Below are 22,796 nucleotides of genomic sequence, written 5' to 3'. Positions count from 1 at the left end.
TTCACTTCGCTTATTACAAGGCCCCAGGACAGAGCAGAGTGAGCTTTATATGAGGTGAGAAGTGAAGAAGGAAGGGAATTTAAGTCTTCTGAAGGCGCCTTCTCTCCCGTGATTCTTTCATGAGGATGACAGCAGGACTGAGGCTTCTGGAAATTCTCACAGGCGTGAGATGGCGTCCAATAAGGTCCCTCCAGAGCAAGTGCACAGGGTCAGGAAAAAGTCACCTTCTAAAGATATACACTCCAAGAAGCAATAATTATTTTGGGAGGAGAAACTTAGCAAACACCTAGATGTAAAAAGTCTGCGCTTTCCACATAATTAAAGCACTCCACTAATACCTCCTGCACATCTCTATCATGGCACTTACTACACTGCAGCATAATCGGGCTGAGGATCTATCCCTCCTGCCTACCCGAGAGTTCTTTTATGTAGTAAGAGCATTTTAGTTGTTTTCTTAACTTCAGAATCTAGCATTGTGTCTGGCACAGAATAGGACCGAATAAATAAATGTGCATTGAATGAACTGGAAATACTGTGTAACTAAAGAAGGCAGACATATTAAAATGCAACAGGCATCTCCATGTGGTATATAAAAAAGGCAACTGGATTAAAAAGAATGTTATTTAGAAATATCTAAGACAACTAATCAGCCATGAGTGTCTAAAAACATATCCACTGCAGTAGACAATTACAAAATACGGATGACTTTCTTTCAAGAACATGTAGGTCTGGACATCCAGGCTCTACGCACAATTACTCATTTCTACAGCATTTCTTGAGGACTTGTTATATGCCAGGAATTAAGATAGGAATTGGGTCTATAACAGATATTCATAGTCCTTCTACTCAATATGTTTAGTCTAGTAGGAGGAAACATGGTTTAAAAAATGGGCTCAAACCTTAAGGCCCTGAGATAAGTTTGTTGCCAGCAGAGAGAGGCAGGAGGGAGTGATTAGTTCAGATGTGCTCTGCTAATGGGAAACACAGAACAGGGGAGATGATGCTTCATGTGGGTCTTAAAAAGTGAAGAGGTGATCAGTAGAGTGGGAGGGGGCAGAAGGGCACTTTAGACTGAAGGAGCTGCTGGGGAACAAGTGAAGAAGTTTATTTTCTTACAATTCTGGGGGCTAGAAGTCCAAGATCAAGGTGTTTACAGGGTTGTTTCTTCTAAGGTCTCTCTCCTTGGTTGGTACATGGCTATTTTCTCCTTGTGTCTCCATATGGTCTTTCCTCTGTATATGTTTGTGTCCTAATCCCCTCTTACTAGGACACCAATCATATCAGATTAGAGGCCACTTAATGACCTCATTTTAACTTAATTGCCTCTTAAAAGACCCTATCTCCAAATACAGTTACATTCTAAGGTACTGGGGGTTAGGGATTTCAACGTATGAATTCCGGGAGTGGGGCACAATTCAACTCATAAAAGTGTTAGATGTGCATTTAGATCACCCAGGCAGCAGGGTGCAGGACAGGTAGACAGATGCAGAATCTGGGATAGGGAGACCCCTTTGGAAGACTACTGCAGATGTCTATGTGACAAATGATCAGAGCCTGAACTAAAAAGACAGATGCGTGTATCAAAAGGAGATATTAGAAGAATCACTATGAAAACTGGTCTACAGGATAGAATTCAAACTTATCAGCACCCTTGACAATAGACCCCTCAAGTCTTGCCATTTGACATTACACATGCTACCCTGCAGGCACAAAGGCCTTCTCAGAGTCTCCAATGTCACTGTGCCTTTCTCAGGGCTAAGCCTCTCTATGCCTGCTCTTCTCTCTGCCTGAAACCTTCTTTCCTCTTTTCTTAGGCAGCTGAACACCTGTTCAGGTAGAGGTAGTCAAATGTTGCCTTCCCTATGAAGCTCCAACTTTCTCTGGGAGCAAGTCACTTTCTCCCCTAGACTCTAAGGAGCATTCTGTGCACAGACTTTCTCACATTGGGCTATGAATTATTTTACGTCTTACATACTTGCTACCCCCATTAAACTGTAAACTACTTGTGGGCTGGGATTAATTTCCTTTCTTTGATTCCCCAGAGCCTGAGATGGTGATCAGTGAATGGAAAACATTCAGTAATACTCGGTGAATGTATGAGAATCAAAGCCTTCACCTGATACCACCTAGATACTACCAGGTGAGCTCTTGCCTGTCTTTCCAATGTTATCTCTCTTTTAAACTAAAACACTACGAAGAGGCTAAAGCAAAAAGTCAGATTTTCCACATTTGGAGCTAAATCTCTCTTATAAAAAGAAACAAGATATTTTCACAAACCAGCAAGGAAAATTCCAGAGGAAAAGCCAGGCAAATCAGCAGAGTTTCCAATCTGTCACCACTTTAAACCATCTTGTAAATCACTTCAGTTTAATTTTAAAGGACAAAACACCACTGTCTTTATGTCTTTTTCTTTTTAAGAATTTAATGAGAGGCTCCCATTGCTTATCTGATCAAATCCAAGTTTTCCAGTCTGGTTTTGAAGAACTTCCACAGCCTGGCTGCATTTCCACTGTCCAGGCAGCTATCAGAATTACCTTCCTGACACACAGACTGAATTATTCACTCTCGTACTCAAAAGTACTTCAAGGCTTCTCATGACCTGAGATAAATTTCAAATTCCTCACATATTTGGTGCTGGTCTTTCTTTCCGGTGTATCTTCCCTGACAGTCTTCAATCTTCGGCTAACTTCCCAAGTTGTCTTTCTCAGATATTCCTTACATTTTCCTGGTTGTGTGTGTCTACAGTGTTCAGATTGTTCCTGCACCACCTGCACTACTCTCTTCCATACCTGTTGTAAAAGTCAGCAGTCCCAATACAAAAAGCATCCAGTCTACCAAACTTCTCCATTTTTTCTGCCTCCTTGAGAATCAATCTCTGTTTGAGGCCAGTGTGACTGGAACCCATGCTGCTTCCATATCCCCCGTCTATTTAATACTCTATCTTTCCATTACAGTTATTTAAATAAGTATTGTAACATGTCTATCAGCATACATACACACATCTTTTAAAAAACTCTCCCTAGACCCCATATCTCTCGCTACATTTCACTGCTTCCTTTCCTTGTAAAATTCCTCAGATCTATTTATGTTGTTTCACTTCTTTCCTCCCATCTTTTAAGCTCACTCCAAACAGCCTTTCATCTATGACCCACTGAAACGGTTCTTATCAAAGCCATCAATAACCTGCATATTTTCAAAGCCGATATGCAATAATACTCAGTTGTCACCTTGAGCTAACAGCGCCATCTGACACAGTACATTGCTTCTTGCTGCTTGGACCACCCCCCGCTTTCGGTGCCTAGGACACCACTTTCTCTTGCTCCTCTCCTCTTCTCCATCTACTGCTCCTCTCTTTTCCCAAAACATTTACATTCTAATCTTCTCTAGTCCCATGGCATTCCAGGAAATTTCAGATTACAACTGTCATTTCACAGTTCTTAGAGGCTACAAAGACTATCCCCCCCCAGTTTAGCAGCCTATGCTATGAGGTAGTCTCTGCTTCATGGGAATTCTGCCTTGCTTTCCCAACAATACTGTACATGGCACAGTGGCAAAGATCATATCACACTCCCAAATCCTGGAAAACACCTAGCTCAAGGTTATGTGCACGGTGAGTAGCAACTACATCAGCTGAACCAAAGCAGAATCTCCATTTTCATACTAGTCATCACCTCTTAGATATCTACCAAGGATCTTATTCTGCCTCAAATAGTATTCCTGATATTAGTGCCCATACATATTCCTTTGCCATTCTTCCCCCACACTCTAGTCACCAGTAAGTGTCTGCTTTGTTAAGTCCAAATTCTAGGAATCATGTTTAGAATTAAACTTTTACTCTGAGGTAGTAGATTCTCATGCAGTTGTAAGAAACAGTACAGGGAGATCTTGTGTACCCTTTCCTCCAGTGGTAACATCTTGCAAAATTAGGTACAGTCTGTCAGTTCCTCTAGCAATTAAACACAGGCTCACTATATAACCCAGCAATTCCACCTCTGGGTATATATCCAAGAGAACTGAAAACATATGTCATGTATATGTATAAAAACATATACATGAATGTTTGTAGCAGCATTATTCTTAGTAGCCAAAAGGTAGAAACAACACAAGTGTTCATCCATGAATTAACGGGTAAACAATATGTGATATATCCAGAAAATGGAATATTTGGCCATAAAAAGGAGTGAAGTACTGATACATACTACAACTTGGATGAGCCTTGACTTGAACACATTAGGTAAGTAAAAAAAAAAATTAGACACAGAAGGCCACATATTATATGATTCCATTCACACGAAAATCCTGAATAGGAAAATCTACTGAGACAGAAGGTAGATGAGCGGTTGCTTAGGGCTTGGGGAAAGTGCACAAGAGGAAGAGGTGGGGAGGGTGAGAGGTGATGATGGGTCCAGGTGAACTAGGGCTTTTTAGGCCACTATTAGACGTATCTTTTACTCTGAGTGAGGTAACAAGGCTTGGAGGGTTTGGGGCATAATTTGACTTTGGCTTTTTTTTAAAGAATAGTCTGTTGATTTTTAGGGAGAGAGGAGAGGGAGAGAGAAACATTGATGAGAGGGAAACACTGTTTAGCTGCCTCCCCCACACCCCCTTCTCACCACCCTGAACCGCCCTCTTCAGTCGCACGGGACGTTCCGTTTCTGAAACACAGGAAGTCCTTTCCTGCCTCAGGGCCTTGGTTTTCGCTGCGCCTCCCGCAGGGCACGTTCCCACCCAGGCCCGAATCGGGGTCACCCCCTCGTAGGTAAATTGTTACCCTATCCCAGTTTTCTCTTAACTACCCTCATTAAAACGGCCCAGCCCGCGCATCCCCACTAAGTTATGGCTCTGCCTGTAATCTGAAATTATCTTGTTTCCTATCTAAAAACGACTTAACAAACGCTTACAAGGCGATTACTGTCTGCGAAATTAAAGCTCAGGTTCCCCCTCGCAAGTACTTTCTGGAGAGCACGGGCCTCGTCGTGTCCTCTGCCCGCGTGACAACGCACCCTGCGGTGCCCCAGCCGTCCGCGCCGCGTCTTCTCCGTTTGCGGAGCGGGTGGCAGGACAGACTTTCCAACAGAGGAAACGCGCCCGCCGCGCCGCCGGGTCCCGGAGCAGCCCAGAGCCTGGGAAGCGCCGCGCCTGCGCGATGGGTCTCCCAGCACCGGGGACTGAGCCCCGCCCCTTAACCGGGGCCGGTTTCACCACGGCGCATGCGCGCTACCGGACCTGTCTGTTCGTTTGTCGGCGCTACCAATAAAGTTTTAGTGAGCGGAGGCTCTCCTTTTCCTTCGCAAGATGGCGGAGTACGACTTGACTACTCGCATCGCGCACTTTCTGGATCGGCATCTGGTCTTTCCGCTGCTGGAGTTTCTCTCGGTGAAGGAGGTGAGCGGGGCTCTACGCGCGAGGAGGTGGTGGGAGCGCGTGAGGCGCGGGGCGAGGCCGGGGGGCGGCGGCGGCGCCCCGGGCCGGCCTGACACACGTGTGGGGCGGCCGCGAGTTTGGTCGCGGGCCGGCAGTGAGGGCCGGCTGGTGGCTCAGCGTCGTCGGGGTTGATGGGCGCCGCGGCCTCGCGCCCCGAGGAGGGGCGAGGTGGCTGCCGGAAGTGCAGGGCCGTGAGCGGCCTCGGCGTCACCCGTGGAGGTGCCCGCGCCCGGGGCACTTCCGCGCCGGTTCCTCTCGGAGGTGGACGGTTCGCCGCGGGCCTCGCTCCAGGCCGCCTGCTGAGAGCAAACGCGGGCTTAGAGATTCTCCTTTTCCTTCGGGAACTGCGGGCAGGCCTGCGCTGGGCCTGCCGGATCGTCTGGATTAGTTTTCTTACACGGACACCCAGCACTTGAATTTCCATGAAGTTGCGAGTTCTTGGCACTGAGTTTCCCTGCTCGTCCCATCAGCAGCCACTTCTAGCGCCGCCGCGTTTTGTTGGACGGGGACGGGGACGGGGGCCCCACCCGCCCGGGAAGCGAAGCCGACACCTTTTAGCCTAGAAGTGGTTTTCCAGTTACGGGTTCCTAGACTTCGAGTGTTTTGAATTGGTGGTTAACGTTAATTTAGCTACTCAAGGAAAAGTTTTGAAATGTTGAGCTTAGGTTATACTTTGAGTTTACCGGGAAATTGATGAACTTTAGTAATCATCCAGTAGTATTACTGTGATGAAGGGATTCGAATATAGGCCAGAAAAATAAACGAATTCTGTTCCTGGAAGCAGGTTACAGTGTGTCTACTTAGGGAACTCTAGATGAGGGAAATAGATTGTGTGTCCCAACAGCAGTAAGACAAAGAAACCCAACAAATAAACATTAATTTGTTCTGATAACTTTTCAAGTCTTTCTGTACATGGTTTATTGGACAGACATAGTCCTCAAATTCACATGATCCTTTCCTAAACAAATATAGACAACTCTAAAGTTGCTGATGCTAGGGAATACCAAGTTTATTTTCAAAATGTTCAAGAATGTCTTTCCTTATGAAGCTTTATTTTGAAAGGACTTATTTTTGCCGTGGCTTTTCTTCACATAGGACGTACTTACACCCGTAGAGCTTGGATATAATACTCCAGGTCTGCCTTCTGTTTCCTTTTCTGGATAAGTAAGGATAATTTGCCACAGCTCAAGGAATAGAGAAATAACCATATTTTGAAATCCTCTTCCAGCTACTTGTAGAAATGCTTTTAAACTAACCAGATTTCATATTTTTATAATGTGTTCTTTATACTTTCATTTTTCAAGACAGATAAAAGGGAGGAATATGTAAGTGTGTATCATAGGGCAAAACAAACTATAAATGGCAGCTGAGAATCAGTGGAAAACAACTGTGCCCAGTACTTCCTTCCCTGGAGAGAACGTTGGTGAGATGGCCACAGTGCACCCAAGAGGCAGGCAGACAGTTGCTGGAATATTTATTTAGCAACTGCTAAGTATAGGGCTACCGTGGAGATGTGATAAATCCCAGGTAAAATCCAGACACCTCACCGCTAAAACCGCACCTGTCCTTTAGAGGAGAAAAGGTCTGTACGTATAAGGTAAAAAGTAATGTGTGAAAGAAGTACTGGAAGAGTGCTCTCAAAATTGAGATTCTAGTCAGTGGGCAAAAGGACTTTGAGGAAGAGAGGCTTTATGTTGAGTTTTGAAGGCGGTGAGGAGAGTCAGTGATCAGGATACATGAGGGCAGTTTGATCAGTTGCAGAATATAAGCTCCATGAGAGCAGGAACTTTGTTTTGTTCTTTGCTCTGTTCTCAAAACATAGAGTCTGGCATAAAGGCTTTTAGTGATTATTTAATAAATGAGTAAATCAATACATATTTGTGTCTGCTGTTTTATATTCTCATGTGAAGTGGAAGGCCAAGTAGTGTTTAGGATTCTGAGCACTACTAGACTCCTACTTGGTTTAGGATCCTGGCTCTGTCACTTAATACTGCTGTGCCCCAAAAGAATTCCATTCTTCTCATTGGTAGATCTATATTATGAAAAATTTCATTCCATTGTTATAATATTTTTTTATTTCAAAAAGAATTGTGAAAAGTTTTTCTTTCTTAACAGTACTTATATATAGTATCCTTGAAAAGCCTAAAATAATTTCTATCTGCCCTTTACAGAATAAGTGTGCTTAAGAGGCTAAATTAGAGAGGGTGATAGAGAAACCAGTAATGTCTGATGGCAAAGGAGCAATACTTTGACTCTACAGTAGAGAGAGACAGTACAGATGAAAAGCTAATAATGGTTGGCGAGGAGAGGGGGCATGCTAGGGAAAGGATGTTTTCACCTAAGATGAGGGTTTCTATAGAGCAGGTTGAAAGGGCACGTCAATTTTTTTTTTTTTTTTTTAGTATATCTTTATTGATTTCAGAGAGAGGAAAGGAAAGGGAGAGAGAGATAGAAGCATCAATGATGAGAGAGTCATTGATCAATCCCGCAGCCTGGGCATGTGCCCTGACCGGGAATCGAACCCCGATCGCCTGGATCCTAGGTCGACGCTCAACCGCTGAGCCACGCCCGGCCGGGCAGGAGCGTCAATTTTTTAAGTAAACTTTTTATTATGTATTACATTCATACAGAAAATTACCCACATACAAATGCTTTTTTCAAAGTGAACACAATCCAGATCAATAAATAAAACATTAAAAACACCTTAAAAACTTTTTTTCTGACCCCTTTTAGTCATTACTAACATCTCCCAAAGGTAAGCACTAGTGTGATGCTAGAATAGTTTTGCCTGGTTTTGATTTTATGTAAATGGAATTAAGCATTCACCAGCATGTACTACTTTGTATGATTATTTATTTTTTTTGTGTCCAACATTGTGAAGGTCATCCAAGATTTAGGATGGCAGTAGTTTGTTGATTTTAAATGCTGAATATTAATTCAGTCTAACATTGGTAGACTTGGCTGTTACAAATACTGCTGCTATGAACATCATTGGAAATGCTATTTCTCTTGGGTACCTAGGAGCAGAATTACTGGGTCAAAATATATATTTAACTTTAGGAGATAAAAATAGCTTTCCAAAGTGGTTGTATACCAGCCAGCAAAGTAAATGTTTGTTACTCTACATCTACCCAACACTGGTGGTGTCAGTTTTTTAGTTTTTAGTGTCGTTTTAGCTTGCATTTTCTTTTATGAGTAATGAAGTTTAGAACCTTTTGAATGTCTGTTGGCCATTTGATTAAATTTTCTGAAGTGCCTATTAATCTTTTAGCCATTTTCAGTTGTATTGTCTCTTAGTATTTTGTAGGAGTTCTTTATGTGGTTTGGAAGATTCAGTTTTGATCTCATGGGTATACCAATTTGACCACCTTCATCTTTTTGTGGTGTGAAATGTGGAATCTTCTGCATTTTTTTCTCCTTGACAAAATTAAACTTAGTATAAAAACCTTTCTTTTGCTGAAGCCCGTGTTGATGACTATCTGATTAAAAAAATATTTTTATTTTTATTGCTTTCTCCCTGAATGCTATTGTTAGAATTCCTAAATATTGCTTAATACACTTCATGTTTATGAGAGTTTGCTTATTTGGTCCCTTTACTATGGGTTAAATTATATTTCTTAAACTCTTTGCCAAGCAAAAACCTGATATGACATGACTGACTTAGAGAATTGGTTGCTAATTATGTTTCAGTGGTATGGATGGGGAAGCATTATAAAGGACTGTAACTAGTGAAAAAAAATGTGGGGGTAGAAGAGAGGCTACCTTAAGTAGAAATGGTCAGGCATCACGTGGATGTTGAGATATTAAAATGGTAAATAAATTTAATAGTGGATTTCTAATTACCTGGATATGGAGAGGAGACGACTGTTTGTGCTTACCAGTGGAGTTGGTGTGGTTTTTTACTTAGGCACTGCAAAGGATAAAAAATGGCTTGTAGGGACACATAAAAAATAAGGTAATCAGAAGTCGGTGGGAATGGATCTGCAGTGTGCAGTTGCCTTCATTTTTAAATTATTAGGTAAACAAAATATTCTTAGTTTCTGTAGGTTGATTGCTTGTCTTCTTACATGAGGGTGAATTGAAGTATATTTCCAGGTCAACTAATCTTAGTACTAATCATTTTATTTGGAGGAACTTCATTGTACTTATTAGAAAGTAATTTTCTCTTGCAGATTTATAATGAAAAAGAATTATTACAAGGAAAATTGGATCTTCTTAGTGATACCAACATGGTAGACTTTGCTATGGATGTATACAAAAACCTTTATTCTGATGATATTCCTCACGGTAAGTTTTGTCATTAGAACTGAACTGAAGCTTGTCTTGTGAACAGAGGATGTGTGAATTAAAGTTTTGTGATTTATAAAAGGGCTTTAGCCATAAGTCTTAATAATTTAAAAGTTCTTTAAATGAAAGGTAATGTAGGTCTTCTAAAGCATATTATTTTCTCATCATCAAAGGTGTGAAGCTACTTTGAAATGTCATCATCAGATACCTTTGGTTCATAGTATAATGAAAGTTGTGCTTCTGAATCAGATTGTTACCTTAGAATTATCTGAGAATTTGGCAGTTTTTTTGGTTTGCTAGCTTTTTCAGTAAGTATCTTGTGTTCCTTATAGATTTATTTTTCGTCTGGGTATGGCCATGGTCCTCAAAAGTGTAGTCCCCAGGACCAGCATCATCAGTTCTCTTGGGAGAGCTTGTTAGAAATGCAAATTCTCTGGCCATACCCCAGATCTACTTAATCAGAAGTTGTTGGCTGAGGCCCAGCACCCAAATTGGAGAATTACTGGTCCAGTGTTTACCAAATCCATGTTTTCTGTGTTAATGTTCCTTAAAAAAAGGTGGTCTGTAAGTTTGAAAAATACTGAAAAATTCTATATCATTTCTTTTATGCACATAGTATTTTAAAAGAATCTAAGAACTCTTTCAGTAGAGAAATACAATTTACTTTGTTTAAATTGACATCTCTCAAAATTTGATCACAGATCCCCTTCTGTATTTGAGAAACACTGGTCTAGTGTATACTTTGTAATATGTAATGCAGAGTTATTACATTAAACATAATCATCTTTTGACTTATATCACAGTTCCCTGCAATAACATTCACTCTTTAAATTTTAGTTTGTGGTGAAAAAGTTCTTATTGAAACTTCAAAACATGCTAGCAGAGAAGGTTATATGTGAGTTTTCTCTGACTCTTCATGATACAGTAAAAAGAAACTATAGAATTGGGTTTGAGAGATTACAGAACTAGTACATTTATAGCAACAAGAGAGATTACTGACTGGATTTTAATTCCATTAAACCTAGTTGAAAACCTGTAGTAATAATGTAAATTCCTCTGAACCTCTGTTCAGAAACTCTCGGATAACATATTCACCTGAGAGAATTTATCGAGAACAAATATAAACACTGGGAATGAAGTCTCTGAAATGTAGAATGAGATCATTTTTCCCTTGACACTCTTCCCTTCTTTCCTCCCCTCCCCCAGGCTGTATCTGTATATTCCCCAGTTTCTCTTAAGAGTAAAAGGAGGATTCCTTCTTCCGTTATGTGCCTTTGCAGTGCTAGAAAGAAGAAATTTGATCTGGGGAAGTTATTGAGTTGGTGGTTATTGGCATATGAATCTATAAGGGTAAATACATATATGCAAAGTTTAAATAAAATGAAAAATTTCCAGAGACATCCTCCTGGGGAGCAGTTATAGTTTAACATTATAGTACTCCTTTGCATTTTTAATTAGCTTTGAGAGAAAAAAGAACCACAGTTGTTGCACAACTGAAACAGCTTCAGGCGGAAACAGAACCAATTGTGAAGATGTTTGAAGATCCAGAAACTACAAGGCAAATGCAGTCGACCAGGTAACCTCTCCTTACATGGAATTAAAAAAATTACCTTTTCTGGATTAATACAAATGCAAATTCAGACTTTAATTGATTCCTTTATGTATTGTTTTTTATTTATCCTTTTTGTGTAGGGATAATAATAAATGTTAATACTAAATTGTTTTTAGAACTTGTTTACCATTTACCTAAATTTGATTATGTTGCATCAGTTCTGTCTACTTCCCCCCCTTTCCAGTGGACATTTGGCAATGTGTGGAGACATTTTTGGTTTTCACAACAGGAGGGGTGATACTGGCACCTAGCAAGGAGTAGCCAGAGATGCTGCTAAACATCCTACAGTGCTTTGAACAGTATCCCACCCTCCAAAAAGAATTATTCAACCCATAATGTCAGTAATACTGAGGTTGATAAACGCTGTGTTTGGGCAGTACCTAGAGCACATGGGTTACTAGCTGTAAGGAAAACCTGAGCTCGCTTTATCAGTTTGCTACATTCTCCCATATCCTTCCAGCCTGATGCCCAGTCCAAGGAGGGTAGTGTAGAGCTGATAAGGTTATTTTATTCCTAACTTCTCCTTAGCTAGAAATAGACTTATTGTTTGGTTTCCAAAGAAAATGTGTTGCCTTACTCTGACTTACTGTATATCACTAATTGAAGCCCTTTAAGTTGTTTGAAATGTTTAAAAATAAAATCTACTAAATAGAATGTTGCCATTGTAGTAAACCTTAACTACCAATACATTTACTTGAGGAATTGCAGAAGATTCTGCCATGTTGTACCTTTAGTTCGTAAGATATGTGATCAAGCCACATTTTAGAGAGGCTGGCTCTGAATTTTCACTTGTGATTTGGGAAAGTGTTGCCAGATATTTTTTAGAAAAGCAGCAAATACTATACTAATGCTATACCATATTTATAATGTGTTCTACTGTACCACACCATATTTTACTACATATGTATACACACAGGCATATACATACACATACACATACACAGAGATAGCTATATCTTACAAAGCTATCATATATATGTCTATTTATATATAGCTATCTGTGTGTGTGTGTGTGTATATATATATATGTAAAATACTACTTATATATACTTACAATGAGTAATTATAGACCTTCAAGTCACATGTAAGTGACCGCAGAGGGACAGCTGAAATAATCCAGAAGTTAAGGTACAAGAGAAAATTCAGGATTTAAGTTCCAAATTTAGTCTAGTCACATAAACACTTGAAAATAATGAGATTAGGATATGAATAAGGTGAGTATGGATTTGTTCACCAAATATTAGGGAGAGAACTCCTTATAGCTTAATAGCCACTAAATTGGAGATAAATGAAAGGATGGAATTGTGTGTTAAAAACTTGTACCCCGGCCCGGCTGGGCTTGGCTCAGCGGTTGAGCGTCGACCTAGGATCCAGGCAATCAGGGTTCGATTCCTGGTCAGGGCACATGCCTGGGTTGCGGGCTGCAGCCAATCAATGACTCTCTCATCATTGATGTTTCTATCTCTCTCTCTCCCTCTCCTTTCCTCTCTCTGAAATCAATAAAGATATATTTAAAAAACAAAAAAAAAACACTTGTAACCCAATTAAACATATAAACTACTTTCAAAGTAATAACCTCCCTGCCAACTTCACATTTTTAAACTTTATTGAACATACCATGTTGTGCTTCTAGTACTTTCCCAGAAATACCCTATCAGCCAGAGGACAGTGAAGGGTCTGAGGAATGTAACATTTACTGACTATGATCCACATCAAGTGTTAAGTTTTTTTTATGTCTTTATGTTGAAATTTCATGCACATTTCATGTTCTGTTTTATAATATACCGATGTTAATTTTAGTGATAACGTATTCACCCCTCATTAAATAAATCTTCAAGTAAAAGTATGCTTCTGAAAGACATACCACAGCATGCATTCTTGTAAGAAGCATAAAAAATGTTTTTATATTTGAAAATGCCTAGAAGGTAGGCACTTGTACCCGTCTATCACTTGTTTTTTGGTGTCTTTGTCACCATTTTACCATCCTGCCAACATATCAAATTATGCAAAGCAAAAAAAAAAGAAAAAAAAAGTTAAATTGGGTTATTTGACACTTTGGTATGGATAATTATATAGAGTGTGTAGCATACATGTCATATAAGTTAGGCATGATTTATTAATCTTGTAAATTTGCTAAATTACAGCCCTTGTGAAAAATATAAACTAATTAGGAGAGGGACAAAATTTATATATAGGATTAATTCCTACTAGTTTGTGCAGTAACCCATTTCAATCTCTGTTCTTTAAGAATATATTTTGTATTGGAAATGTACTCTCAAGAGAGCAAATACAGAAACTCCTCGACTTATGATGGGTTCTGTCCTGGTAAACCTATGATAAGTTGAAAATATCATAAGTAAAAAATGCATTTAATATACCTAACCTACCCAACATCATAGCATAGCATAGCCTATGTTAATCTCAGAACGCTTTCATTAGCCTACAGTTGGGAAAAATCATCTAATACAGTGAATACACTGTAGCGTGTCAGTTGTGTTTTTTTGTGTGTGTGTTTTTTTTAAATATATCTTTATTGATTTCAGAGAGAGGAAAGGAGAGGGAGAGAGAGAGATAGAAACAGCAATGATGAGAGAGTCATTGATCAAGCCCACAACCAGGGCATGTGCCCTGACCAGGAATCTAACCCCAATCGCCTGGATCCCAGATCAACGCTCAACTGCTGAGCCATGCCCGGCCAGGCGAGTGTAGTTGTTTATCCTCATGATCGCAAGACTGACTAGGAGCTGTGACTTTACTGCTGCTCCCCAGCATCATGAGAGAGTTATCACACCACATATTGCTAGCCCATGAAAAGACCAAAATTCAAAATTTGAAGTGCGTATCATTTTTGCACCATTACAAAGTTGAAAATTGGTATGTCAAACCATCTTAAGTTCGGGACCATCTGTATCATTTTTGGTAGGTTACCACCTAAGTAGACTATTGATCTTTTTATAGAAATAGTCAGAATGTTCTGGTTTTATTATTTAAAAACACTTCTAAAGTCTTTACCTTAGATGCGGTAGAACAGAACACGTGATTGTCAATTAGGACTAAAAAATATGAAATGAATTTTGAAGTTTGCAATTCTTTGAGTTTTTATTCCTTGTTCAAAACATGTAATGTTCTGTTTATTCTGGAAGTCTTGTTTACTTTTGGTGTTTGGGTATTAAGGTATTTAAAGTGGCTTTATGTGGATAAGTTAGAAGTTGGATATGCTTATTTTTTCCGTGGACTATGAAATGTAGTAATTTTTGTTTTTTTTATTAAGGGATGGTCGGATGCTGTTTGACTACCTGGCGGACAAGCATGGTGTAAGTCATGTCTTTAAAATTTTTATAGTTGTCATGTTATAAGGGTAATTAAAGAATAGTGCTGTATAGATAGGTTCCTGGCTCTACAAGAATATCATTTCTAGATTCATTTATTAAGTGTAATACCTGGTATGTTTTTAAAACTCTAGTTTTTAAAAATTACCAATGATAGGAAAATAATATACTTATCTTTAGATAACAGAAATTCTCAAAACTTTGGATTTATTTTTTTTTTTTCAGAATAATCAGATAATAGTTAGTGTTTTATATTTCTGATGGATTAGCCAATAAGTAAAGACAGAACTAAATTTGAATTAGAAATGTCTTGATTAATAAAATTAAGTAAAACTTTGGCTGCCTTGTGGAACAGAGTAGCTCTTAACATTATCAAGGCCTTCATAAAACCCAAAATTCATAAATAAAGGAATGTTACAGGCTTTTCTAGCCATCTCCCACTCCTCTTTCCCTTGCTTTAACTCAAAGCCTAAAGCTTTGCATATAATCACTTCTGTAAGTTGCATTCAAGTGTTATCTCTCATTTAGCTACTATTGTAACAAGAGGCATGCTCACCACTGCAGATTACTTGTTTTGGTTTCCATGTAAAATGTTTAGTGGATTTGTTAATGGTCTAGTCTGGAGCCCTTCTCTTAGATTTGTTCACTTTCACTTGCATCAGCTCTAAAAGTTGGCGTAAATTTGGAGCCAGTTTTCACAGAGAACAGTTTACTGTACATATTATTTGTACTGAATCACAAAACCTTACATATGTTTGGTAGTTGTCTAAACTGAGCCACCAGCTAAGAGACTTAATACATCAAACTTTCAGCAGCAATTCAAGTTTGTATCAATTGTAACAAATTAGGTATCATTACAATTCATAATTCTTTGAGGCTAGAACTCTGAATGTTGAATTTACCAATTCCTAATTTATGTTTTAAGGTTATTTATTTTTGGTGGCACCTTTTGGGGTACTTTGAAAATTTACTTCTGAGGACATTTAAAGGAGTAAATTTTAAAGCTCAAAATTAAAAAGTAGAGCTCAGCTTGCTTTTTTTTTTTTTTTTTAGTTTAGGCAAGAATATTTAGATACACTCTACAGGTATGCAAAATTCCAGTATGAATGTGGGAATTACTCGGGAGCAGCAGAATATCTTTACTTCTTTAGAGTGCTGGTAAGTAAGTTTTTCTTTACCCTCTCTTCTGGTAGGGTTCTGTTGGGTTCTCAAAACATGTCTATAGATTGGGGTCTCCCATCTGTTAGCAGCAGTTGTTGGTAAAAGGAGAAAAAAACTTTCCCCACCAAAAAAAAAAAAAATAGATACAGGAAACCCTGTACAGAGCCTCAAAATTTGGAGGGAAAATGCACTTGTCCTTAGAACCCCCAAAAGTGGGAACCACTGATTTGTTATTTTATGTATAATTGTATTTTAGCGTTAGCAGAATTCTGTCATACAATGAATATTACTGTACAGAACAGTGAATGGCACATTTTCAGTGCTCAATAAATATTTATTGAATAAATCCATTATTCTGGTATATGTACTCCTTAAACTTGTTCTAAACAACTTAGTTTTGTAATCCACTATTAGAATATAAATCTCAGTGGTTTTTCATTATGCAGGGAGTAGATGAGTTTATTTGGTACTGTTTAGAGCAAATACCTTCCCTGGTACCTTGATTTGTCTGTTTCACAAGTTCCTAGATTCAGTGCTTTTCTTAAGGAAGGAGAATTCTGTGAAGCTCACACCTTCAAATTCACAGATTTTTTTCTCACTCTGCCTTTTCTTTAGATACTTGTATTAATACATGCCTTCTAGAGTTGTCAGAATGCCCTGGATTTAATTAACCTCTCATTTGAGAAATTATAATTTGTTACTCACTTTGGTTAGTAAGCAAGTACCTATGTCTCTGATTTCTATAGTTAATGCTAGTAGTTGGGAAATGACTTCTTTTAGGAAAACTTTATGTCTTTTAACTTTGGAAGAATTTGTTTCTTTTGTCTATTTTCTGGTGCCTTTTTCTTTTAGCCCAACATGTCACAAAGAAAAGACTTGTGGCTGCTATTTTGGTTGTTTTCTCAGAAATTAAATTTTCTATTTTGTGGGGGTTGGGATTGGTGTTAATTCAGATAATTTCTACACCTAAAAAACTACTTAGACAACTTCATTTTTTAAAAGTGCCTTTCTCTAAAGAAATCCAGGTTTTCAGTTTATTTCCAAGATTGATTTGTAATAAGAATATTTTTCTCTTGCTCCCATTTGTAAGCAAATCTTAACTTACAGGTTAGCTGTGGTTAGCTTGCAAGTGCATTGAAGGTAATCGGTGATGCTAAACTTGTAGTGAATTATCAGAAAATTCCATCAGTTTTACTTTGAATATTATGAAGGATTTAGGAGAGCAAAAGTTGATTACTTTGGAAATGTAAACAGCTTAAACCAGGATTGTAAAATCAGAAGGCTGATATGATTACAGGAACATGAAAAGAGCTGGTTATTCATATCATTTGTTAATGCTGGGAGTGAATTTTGAGAATGAAGATTTAGTGTCATGTTAGAGTTCTAGCACAGTAAATTTATTGTTGCTGGTTAGTGAGTGAATGTGCCATTTTGCTAAGACATGGAAACTTAAGGTAACTGCTGGAAATCCAGATATTGAAACTCTTCTAGCATATCCACCCTTGAAAGCAGGTTAGTATGAAGAGCCAACTGTAATGACATGGACTTGAGCCAAAGTAGTATGCATGAACCTTTTGGGGATTAAAAAACGTGCTGTGCTGCTACAAAAAGCTTTTATCCAAACACATATCATGTATTCTAGTTTTAATAGTATTATTATATTTATGTAGTATGGTTTTATAATTAAGTCTGAAAATTTCTACAAGTGATAGATATATACTTACAGGTTTGGGGAGTTTTGTTTACTTTTTTTAAATATGAAGGTCCAAGTTACTTCCCAACCTTAAAAAATTCTGGGTTAGTTTTAGCTTTCACATTGACGAAAAAAATGTTACGCTGGAACTCAAATGACATGAGGTTAAGTAATTGAATACCATTATCTGAACACAAAATTAATATTTTACATTAAGAGCAGTCAACATATAGTCATTGAATAGTGCTTAGAAATTATGTGCAATTAATGTTTAAATTTTTCCCAGCTTGTGCCACAAAACATTTGAGGTAGATGGGAGTTGGTCATCTTCTGTTGGCATATTGATAGAGGCTAACAAAGCTCAGTTTTGATGAAATAAAAATTATTTTACTTCTCTTTTTCTTTTTATTGAGATAGGCAGTACTATAAAATGAATGTATTTGTTTGAAATTTTGTTACTAGCAAGGATAAAAATCGTGTTTTGGATTTGGGATGAATACTGTCAATGTTTTACTTATGTGGGTTTTTTGTGTGTGTTTTTGCAATAGCCTTTTTTTCATTTCTAAATTCTTTTCTGGTGATTGGTAATTCTTCTAAATCTATGGTTAGGGAAACATAAGCTATGAAAGAACCATTGTAACTATGATCTGAGATTAGAATTTGACTCTCCAAATGACCTATTGTAGGTCAGTGTTGTATAAATTAAAGCTGTGTGACCCTAGAATCTACCTTTATTTTAAAAAGACTTGGTGGCTTTTAGAAGACATCAAGGAATGTTTAGATATGCCCTATTTGGAGGTGAAACTTCTTTGATTTGTGCTCCAAGAAATGCATTGATTTGAAATGACACAGTGAAGCAGATTTGGTAGAAATGTTTTAACATTTTTGTTTTAAAAGTTATTAACATTGTATTTTAATTATTTTGTTAAAATCTGCCCTCACTGTGGCCTTTGGTCTGGTTCCAAAATACAGCCCCTCCCCTCATCCAGCAGCTATTTGAAATAAAAATGATTTTAAGGTATAACGACTCTTATTTATCATCTTTTTGTAGGCTTGTTTGTTTCTTTGTTTTTTCCACTCAGAATTAAACATTTTTCTACTGTTAAGTACATGGCATTTGATTTAAAGTTACTTTTCCTTGACTTAGAAAGCTTGAGAAATTATGACTTTTGGAAGCTTTAGGATATTGACAGAAATTTTGGATCTAATTTACCCAGTTTGATAATGTCAGTATAAAAGACATCTATTTCATATTGATTTTCAGATACACAGTCTGATACATTTTCTGAAATTGGAATGTGTCTTAAATTGATTGTGGTTTGGATTTAACAAACATAAAATAATAGCGTATCCTTAAAATTGATGGCATCTTAGATTTGATGTAATATTTTAATACTCAGACTTCTTTGTTAGGATCAAACATTTTATCCTTTATAACTTGAACAGTGATTTCATGGTTTTTTATAAATCAGTTTTTAAATTCCAGTGAGTATTGACAAATGCATATACCTATGCAACGACCACTAAATCAAGATAACGAATCTCTCTCTTCCTCCAGAAAGACCCTTATTCCCCTTTGTAGTTATACCTTATCCTGGTTTATCCATTGATCTGCTTTTTATCCTTAGATTAGTTTTGCCTGTTTTAGAATTTCATATAAGTGGGAGGATATATGTAAGTTTGTGCCTGGCTTGTTTTGACTAGCAGATTTTTGAGATTCACTGCTGTTATTGTATATATCAGATCTATGAATATGATACAATTTGCTCATATATTCAGCTATTGATGTACATTTGGTTTACTTTGTTTTTGTCTATTACAAATAAAGTTGTCATGGATATTCATATAATTAGAACCAGTGGTTTCATGGATATGTGTCGAAATTTAATTTACAGATTAATTTGTTATTTGCATATTCTTAGAATTTGCTAAATGTTATTGGCTACAGTTTGGGTTAATTACTGCCATCAAAGGCAGAATCTCATTATAGGCCGAGTCTGAATTAGATATTACTGTGATTCTCGTAATTTAGACAACCTGTAGTACTTGGTAATCATTTCTAGTGTCATTGCCACTTGATACCATTTCCTGAATTTTTATATCTATCAAATTATGGTATAATCTCTTTACATGTATTATGTCATTTAGATTGTACAGCAGCTGAGGTGGGTTCTATTACTATGCCCGTTTTATAGATGAGGAAGCTAAAGTTCAGACAGTTTGGCTCTTTATACTAAGTTGTAGAGCCAGAATTATTGGTGGTTGGATTTCTAGTCTTGCCCATGCAATTTTATTTAACATGTAATTGTACTATATACTGATAGTACTTTATAGTTGCACTACCATGTAAATGCTTCAATGAAAAATTAAATTCAAAATTTTAACTTGGGGTATAGAAATGTATTCTTTGTCCAATACCCTCACTTGCTTCTGCTGCTTTAGTCTATCTGATCATTTCAGAGTCTTTCTGCCCAATTATCTTGTCCTGTTTTGAGTGTGCTTCTTGTTTTTGTTATTTAGCACAGTCTTTATAGGTCTATGTTTTGAGTTTGAGACACTCTTTTAATAGTGGCAAGAAGAGGTAAGGTGTCCCTTAGTCTGCTCCTTCAGGTTTAGACTACAGTATAAAATTTAGAGCTTTCACGATTCGAAGTGTAACTTTGGGCAAATTATACTGTCCTTACATCAGTTTCCCCTCTGCAAAATGTGGATAAAAGAATTATTCTTTACCTTGTAGGGTTTTTGTTAGGATTATATGAGAAAGCAAACTTTTATTGCTCAGTGCATATTCCTTTGATAATAATTGTTACTAAGCAGTAGACCTTTTTTTCTCTCTTCATAACCCCTTCCATTTGTGTCATAATTTGGAAAACTTTTTTTGTTCTGGAAATAATTTCTCTAAATTATAAATGAGACCCAAAAGTCTTGATTTCCCACATCTTCACCCCACTGATTTTAGCAACAAATTGCCTCTGAATCTAATCGTTTCCAAAGTTTTAGGTGCCTAAAATCTGATTAGTTGTGTATAAGTTATCTGAAATGGGTTACACAAAAACACTGGTGGTGTGTCCTAGTTTTAAGTTACTCTTTATTTGCTGATCTAGGCTGAGTACTAAAGACCTGAGGTTTTGTGTTTTTTTAAGTATAATTAAGTTAAATGAAAGTGGTTTGAATCAGTGTGATCCAATAATGATTTAGATGACTGGAGTTTTGGGTAGAGAGCCACTGGTCTTTTAGTAGACTAGATGGATATAGGGTATAGAATATAATTAATGATGATATCTCAAACAGGTTCCAGCAACGGATAGAAATGCTTTGAGTTCACTCTGGGGAAAACTGGCTTCTGAAATCTTAATGCAGAATTGGGATGCAGCCATGGAAGACCTTACACGGTTAAAAGAGACCATAGATAATAACGTGAGTTCAACATCTTTAGGATCATTTTCTGGAATTTCTATATGTTCTTCATACTTTCTGATAAGGAAAACACTGTGTACTTAAAATGAAATTAAAAAAAGACAAATAGAAGAAAAATGAAATTTAAATGTTTAGATTAGCTTTTGTTGGCCTGACATAAAAAATCACAGTGGGTTAGTGGGTTGATTGGTTTCATTGAATCTCCTTGAAGGAAGCTGTCACTTCTTTTGGCTCTTAGAGAAAAGAACTCAGTTTTCTTTTTTGTTACAACTACTTGGCCTTTTTTATCTGTGTCAGTGAAAATGACACAATACTATTAGTGCCATCTATTATTGAAAGTCCTATGCAGAAGATGATAGTTTTCATCTATAATGTCTAATAAAACTATTTCTTTTGGAGTATTTAGTTCATTTAAAATGTTTTCTGAAGTCAGTATAATTTACAGCCTCTGTAAAAATGTCTTAGTGGACAGTATTGACTCTGTCTCTGAAAATGGTGAAATTTTGAATGTTAATGATCATGCAGATTAAAGGTCCAGAAGATTGGACTTTGATCACGACCCTAGCACATGCCTTAGAAGGTTCTCGTTTTTAGCTAAAATTCTGAGATGAGCAATGCTTATTACCTTGCCTCTTTCTCATATATTAATATTTCCTGTGTGTACTTTTTTAACCCTTTAGTCTGTGAGTTCTCCTCTCCAGTCTCTTCAGCAGCGAACATGGCTCATTCACTGGTCTCTGTTTGTTTTCTTCAACCACCCCAAAGGGCGAGATAATATTATTGATCTCTTCCTTTACCAGCCACAGTAAGTTAATTTCACTATATAATTTTGGTTTTAATTATATGAAATTACATAAGTTTTTTTTAAAACTTAAAAATGTATTTTTCTCCTACATTTGAATTTGTTGCCATTCACCCCCCCCCCATGTGGTATGTGGTATATGTGCTTGTTAATTGAAAAAGCTTATATGGGGGAGGATCACTTTGTAAACCACTATGCTATATACCTGAGACTAATATAAAACAATACTGAATGTCAACTGTAACTGAAAAAAATAAAAATTTTAAAAATGGTGATAAAGAAAAAGCTTATATGTAATTCTTAAGGAAATTATTTGATAAAAGTGAACTCTAAGCCCTCTATAGTGCTATGTAAGTTTGGTCCCTGGGCCAACAGCGTAAGTATCGTGCAGAATCTTGGGCCTTATCTTATGTCCATTTAGTCATATAGGATATTAAAGATTAGTATGCAAAGGTTGGAATTTTAAAAATTAATTGTTACTGCCTAATCAAGGACATAATTGAAATGCATTTTTCCAGCTGCAGAAGTGTAGTGGGGAAAAGTAACAGTGACTGTTCGTATAGCAGGACGCACTGTCTGTAGTTGTGCGAGGGTTTCCAGAAGAGTGTATTTGTTTGTTTGTAATTCACTGATGTTTAGTTATTTTACCAAGTGGTGCAGCAATAACCGTGAATCATTTGTTGAGTATTTTCATCCGCCCGAAAAAGAAACCTCGTGCCTATAGAACTATATTTTTTATAACAGAAACAACCTGTTAGAAAAGTATGGAAAACTATTCAGTAGTAGTACAGCTTTCAGTTTCCACCAAAATACTGTATTTACTGTTTTCACTTGCCATAGGGTCAGGTTACCATCATATTTTCTTCCTCATTAGTAATGACTTTTCATGACTTCAATTTTGTGTCATTCTAACTTTTTTCATATGAGAATATACCCACTTGGCTTGACAGATCATTATTTCATCCATTTTCCTGGACTTGCATATTCTTTAAGTAGAACAGTTACATAGCTTGTAATTTGCCTTTGTATGTCTACAACCAGTATGTGTTTTTCAATTGTCTCTGATGGATA

General features: G+C 37.3%; 1 protein-coding gene across 1 annotated transcript in view; it reads left to right on the top strand.

The window, feature by feature from the left end:
• Nucleotides 1-22,796, top strand: part of EIF3E (eukaryotic translation initiation factor 3 subunit E) — a 52,249-nt gene that overhangs the window by 11,922 nt on the left and 17,531 nt on the right. Inside the window, exons 2-9 of the mRNA XM_081117008.1 lie at nucleotides 2,043-2,140; nucleotides 4,930-5,385; nucleotides 9,597-9,711; nucleotides 11,170-11,287; nucleotides 14,595-14,637; nucleotides 15,706-15,810; nucleotides 20,798-20,923; nucleotides 21,604-21,728. Coding sequence (XP_080973134.1) covers nucleotides 5,296-5,385; nucleotides 9,597-9,711; nucleotides 11,170-11,287; nucleotides 14,595-14,637; nucleotides 15,706-15,810; nucleotides 20,798-20,923; nucleotides 21,604-21,728 — 722 coding nt within the window. The 5' untranslated portion in view covers nucleotides 2,043-2,140; nucleotides 4,930-5,295. The remainder of the gene's footprint in view (nucleotides 1-2,042; nucleotides 2,141-4,929; nucleotides 5,386-9,596; nucleotides 9,712-11,169; nucleotides 11,288-14,594; nucleotides 14,638-15,705; nucleotides 15,811-20,797; nucleotides 20,924-21,603; nucleotides 21,729-22,796) is intronic.

The sequence above is a fragment of the Miniopterus schreibersii genome, assembly GCF_964146895.1.
Source record: "Miniopterus schreibersii genome assembly, chromosome: 17".
Classification (NCBI taxonomy): domain Eukaryota; kingdom Metazoa; phylum Chordata; class Mammalia; order Chiroptera; family Miniopteridae; genus Miniopterus; species Miniopterus schreibersii.
Note: the sequence above shows the minus strand (reverse complement) of the source record. Positions and strands in the feature narration are given on the sequence as shown.